Source organism: Orycteropus afer, unplaced genomic scaffold (genome assembly GCF_000298275.1).
Source record: "Orycteropus afer afer isolate SDZICR_OR568_19922 unplaced genomic scaffold, OryAfe1.0 scaffold00083, whole genome shotgun sequence".
In the NCBI taxonomy this organism is placed as follows: Eukaryota; Metazoa; Chordata; class Mammalia; order Tubulidentata; family Orycteropodidae; genus Orycteropus; species Orycteropus afer.
In genome coordinates this window covers 9,861,543-9,866,964 of record NW_006921670.1, presented here as the reverse complement: position 1 = coordinate 9,866,964, position 5,422 = coordinate 9,861,543, and the positions used below count along the sequence as shown (strand labels likewise).

At 58.5% G+C, this 5,422-nt stretch overlaps 1 protein-coding gene across 1 annotated transcript in view; it reads right to left on the bottom strand.

Annotated features, from left to right (window-relative positions):
• Nucleotides 1-1,127: 1,127 nt before the first annotated feature.
• PARVB (parvin beta) overlaps nt 1,128-5,422 on the bottom strand; it is a 93,017-nt gene continuing 88,722 nt past the window's right edge. Inside the window, 2 exon segments of the mRNA XM_042781050.1 lie at nt 1,128-1,204; nt 4,617-4,689. Coding sequence (XP_042636984.1) covers nt 1,128-1,204; nt 4,617-4,689 — 150 coding nt within the window.

Here is a 5,422-nt window from a genome sequence, read left to right as displayed (position 1 = left end):
TCATCCAGGGTCCTGGGTGTCTGCACAACAGCTCCACAAGAGTAGAACTGAGTGGTTGAGAAGTGACAGTGGCCCGGGGTGGACACCTGTCACATTTCTAGCTTCCGAGACTTTGGAGTGACGTTTTCAAAACTGCAAACCCCTGTCACTGGAACGTCAGCCTGCACAACTGAGACCAGAGGAGCTAGATGGTGCCCGGCCACCACCGCTCTTCTCGGAAAGGGATCACAGGAGAAGGTACCGGATGGAGTGAGAGCAAAGTGTGGAACAAAACTCTAACCCATAAAAATGACCAGGCTCACTGGTCTGATGGAGACTGGTGGAACCCCCAAGGGCCCTTGGTCACCCTTCAGATCTAGAACTAAACTCACTCTCGTAGCTCAGTTTTCAGTCAAACAGCGGACAGGTCTACAAGGTGAACAATGACACCAGGGAGGTACGAACACCTTAAAACTATCAATCGTTCGAGATCAAGTGGGCAGCCTTTATCCCAGCATAGAAACCCTTCAGAAGGCAGGAAGGGTCAGGATAGGAGGGAGAAGGGAAATGGAAACACGGGGGGAAGGGTGGGGTGACACTCCACTGACTGCAACCAGCGACATTGAACAGAATGTGGGGGCCTGTGGGACGGAAAACAGATTTGCTCTGCACACTTTAACCCAAATCACAGTAAAAAGGATAAAACAAACAAAAGCCCTGTTACTAAGGAGGCTTTGCTTCCAAGGATATTGTGGCCAGACTTCCCCCAGAACATCCCCCAACCGCCCAAGTCTGGCCTGTAGTTCCTGCCAGGCTGTGCTGGGACACCTGAGATCTCTAACTGCCCCCCTGAACAGTGTTTGGGGTCCACTCCCTCCGATGGGCTGTGAGGCTTGGGTTTGGGCTTTTTTTTTTTTAATCATCTTTTGATCGCAGCAGACAATGAGTGACTCGGCATCAGGAGAACGAGGGAGGTGTCTCTGTTTAAAATGCTGCCTGTTCAAAGGCTCCTCCCCGCTGAGGAGTCACAGAGAGGGAGGGGCGGTGGGGAAGGAGCACACGGCCTGACAGAAGCCACAGACGCCCCTGGGAACCACACTCGTAGACGCGCTCTTCTTTCCGGAAACTGTCCCGCAGCCCTTGGGCCGTCACTCGACATTCTTGTACTTGGTGAACAGGTTGTACAGGACCCTCAGGGTGGACTTGAGGTCCCGGTCCACCACATCTGTGGAAGGAAGCAGAGAAACTCATGGGCCCTGGTGTCCAAGGGCGGGCCAGCACTTCACCAGTTAGCAGGGGCAGTGGGCTCGCTGCACGGGCCCTGCCATCCTTCTCAATTACTGCTGGCTGTCTTGAAACCGGGTTGGGGTGAGCGGGTGGGGGAGGCACCAGACTGAGAGACCAGGAACAAAGGCCTGGTGATCCATTTCTGAAAATCAAGGAAAACCCACGCAGCACAGTGGTCCGGGCCCCCTAGCATCATGGGGACGGCCCAAGACCAGGTGGTACTTCATTCTGCTGGGCGTGGAGTCACCACAAGTCAGGGGCTAACTTAACAGCAGCTGAGAACAATTCTAGAAACCACCCCCTGCCCCAGTGCCCACGACCAGAGCCAGTCCACGACACTCTGGGCAGCGCTATATGGAGACACACAGGCTGCTGGGAGCCCCCAGCACACACCAGAGCCCCAGGGATGAACGCCTGAGATGGGGACGGTGATGTCCCTTAGTCCAACCTTGAGCTTACAGACGTGCTTGTCCAAGGAGCAGGGCTTGTTTGTGGGATATGGAGCTTTGTAAGTGCAGAGACATTTACCGGGTGCCTTATACCTACTAGGAGCTCTGATGGCGTAGTGCCTAAGGCATTGACTGCTAACCAGAGGGCTTGCAGTTCAAACCCACCAGCCACTCCTCAGAAGGAAGACTGGACAATCTACTTCCGTAGAGATACTGCCTCAGAAATCCAAGGACGGATCACTATCAGAATCGACTTGATGGCAGTGAGTTTGGGTTTATATACCTACTGGCCAGGGGAGCTCTGGTAGCATAGTGCCTAAGGCACTTGACTGATAACCAGAAGGCTGGTGGTTCAAACCCACCAGCCACTCCTCGGAAGGAAGGTTGGGCAATCCTACTTCCGTAGTGACACTGCCTCGGAAACCCAAGGAGGGGTCGCTATGAGTCGGGGCTGACTCGACGGCACATAACAACAACAACAACAACAACAACTGGCCAGAGGTCTGGCCCAGTGTGGCCTGCGGGCAAGCCGGACCTTCTAGGGCAGGGCAGTCATGTGATGTGAGCCCCTAGCAGGGCATTTATGGAATCAGACAGCTCCCTCTGGGGCCCAGTAAGTGTGGCTGTCTTTTCTGGTGGGAAAGGGCCCGTCTTTCTGGGATCCAGGACACCTGGTTCCTCTCATTTGCTCTGTGACTTCCCTGCACTGTGACAGCCTCCTCATCTGTAAAATGGGCTCACTGGACCCACTGACACTGACTGTTTGGGCTCTGAGTTCCGTGGCTCCAAGGCCATGGAACAAGCCCACGCTTTACTCCTGCAGGTGGTTAGCTGCATGAGCCAGAAATGCCATCTGTCAAGAGCAAGCAGGCTGGGCGGCTGCGTTACATCTGTCCTTGTCGTGAGTGCAGCAGGCAGCAGAGCTGGCATGGCCTCACTCTTGACTTTGCCAAGGAGAAGGGCAGGACTCCCAGCAGGGGAAAGGCTAACCTGAACTCGGGACAGCCGGTTTGCAGATCACACCCAGGGCTTCATCAGGGGCTCCCCGACCCAGTCATCAGGCCCCAGGTCCTGGGCAGGCCCATGCGGGCAGTGGGAGAGGGAGGTGGGCAGCCCAGGATCCGGACGCAGCCAGGAGAGAGGGTCCTGAGGCTCTCAAGAGCTGACAAGAGGGAGGACTCAGATTTTTAGGAGGATGTGGTTGCTACAGGTCCCTGGGTGGCAAACAGTTTGCGCTGGATACCAGCGAAGAGGTTGGTGGTTCAAACACCCACCAGCGCCATGTATGAAGAGCCCGTGATTAATAAAGACAACACCCATGAAAACCGAATGGAACAGTTCTCGTCTGACACACGTGAGGTGGCCCGGGCAACGGTGCCTGCAACAGAGAGCCGGGGCAGGAGTGAGGGTGTCACCCCAGCCCCTCGGCCTGATTGATGGGACCCCCATGGGGTTTCACAAAAACAAGAAGCCAGCCTGGAAACCATGGCCCTGCCCTGCTGCCTCAGAGCTGAGGGTTAAGGCCAGGTGATGCTCACACCCGACCAAGGGCCACGCAGAGGAGCCCAGAAGGTAGGGAGGGCCCAGGGGCGAGGAGACGCCCCACTCTGTGGGCTGTGCCTCAGTTGACAGTGAAAAGCCGGGGAGACGGAAGCGCCCGCCTGCCTGCCGATGGGGGGACTTGAAGTCCTCGTGCTCAGAGCTCCAGCAGCAGGGACCCCATAGCTGCATCTCAGAGAGGACCCTAGGGTCAGAGCCTCTGCAGAAGCTGCCCAGACATGAAGCAAACGGCAGCTGAGAGCCAGACCCCACCGGCCAGGAATCATTTCAGCCAGGCCTCTCCGCCGCCTCACCTCCGCCCAATTCTCAGGCCTGCTGCGGCCGCGCCCTCTCCGCGCCACGCCCTCTCCGCGCCGCGCCACGCCCTCAGTCCTGTCACACCCTTGGCCACGCCCCCAACCACGCCCCCTCCCGGGCTGCACCGTCAGTTACGCTGCCGCTCTTGTCTCCTCCCTTCCGCAAGACCCTGCCCAGACCTCTGGGAAGACCCAGGACACTTGGGTCTGCACCCTACGAGGGGGCGGAGGCCGCCCTGAGCACGTGTCGCGGCGCGGGTGCGCACCTCTCCCGTGCGCCGCTCCCGCTCGCCTGCTTTCTGACTGCTTGGTCCCCCTGCGCACCCAGCTTCAGCTCCCCAGGCCGCAGGCCGGGCCAGGCCCTCCCCACCGTGGCCCTGCTGACCGCTGCGGTGACTTCTACCTTACTTTCCCCATTGTGCCCCCCGTGCCCCAGCAGCACCCACACCTGGCCCACTCACCCAGAGTGGCCATTGCTAGACGTGCAGAGCGCCGGGCCTCACCCCACACCTCCTCAGTCAGAGCCTGGGAAGTGGCCTTGTGTGCTTAACAAGCCCCCCCAGGGGCTGGAGAGGCCCTTTCTAGGCACCCTAAAATAGGGGCCAGTGCCACGGGGTGCCCTCCAGGCCCACAGGAGTATGACCAGCTGAGTTCCTGCCCACTGATTGCCGTGTGTGTGGGCACCAGAGGACACTGCCCTAACACTCATTAATCTCACTAAGCCTTTAATACGGCTTCAAGGCATGAGAACCAGCTGCAGCGGCACTTAGCTCCCAGATCCCACCCTGGAGGCCACCTTTCCAAAGTCAAGTGGCTATTAACGACTGGTGCTATTAGCTCGGTCGTCATGGTCGCCCGGCTCCCAGGGTGAGGTCTGCAGAGCCTGGCCTTCAGTTCTGGCCATCAGCCGCCTCTGAGACTGCTGTCACAGGACTGCCGTCGTGTCCTGCCCCCCCGGGGCCCAGGCACAAGGGCATCACCTTCAGTCACAGGACTGCCGTCGTGTCCTGCCCCCCCCCGCAGGGCCCAGGCACGAGGTCATTACCTTCAGGGCGGGCCTTCGGCCTCTTGAGACCTCCCTCCAGCATCAGTTCAAAGGCGAACGCCACGTTGTGGACCTGGCAGGAAGTGAGAGTTAGTGCTGGTGTCGGCAGCTCTGAGTCCCACCCCATCAGGCCCCCTGCTCTCCTCAGAGCAGGTGGGACCAAAGAGGTGTGGTGAACGGGTTCAGAACCACAGCATCAACAGGGACCCCGGGAGCACGGACCGGGCACGGGTGGGCAGAGAAGGGATGAAGACGCCATGAAGACACCGTTCCTAGACGGGCTCACGCTGCCACTGCCCGGGACTGCGGAGACGCAAAGGGGAAGGAGCCAAGCCTGTCCTCAAGGGCTCGCGGCTCCAAGTGCCTGCTCAGCCCCGAGCCCCGGGCACAGCTGCGTGGTGCAAAAGCGACAGTGACCCTGTGTTAGATGGAAAAGTGAGGCACAGAGAGGACAAGGCACTCCCCAGGGCATAGCCACGTGGGGAGGTGACCAGATTCAAACCAAACCCACTGCCATCAGCTCGATCCCGACTCATAGTGACTGCCGCTGGAGTCCAGGCCGTAAATCTTTAGGAAAACAGCCAGACTCATCTTTCTTCTGTGGAGCAGCTGGTGGGTTCGAACCACCGACTTTTGGTTAGAAGTCAAGTGCCTCACCCACTACACCACCAAAGCTCCGGAGAAGGTGACAGTGACCCCATTTTATAGATGGGAAACTGAGGCCCAGAGAGGATGAGGCACACTTCTGGGCACAGTCACATGATGGTAAAAAAAAAGAACGCACTGCAGTCAAGTTGATTCGACTC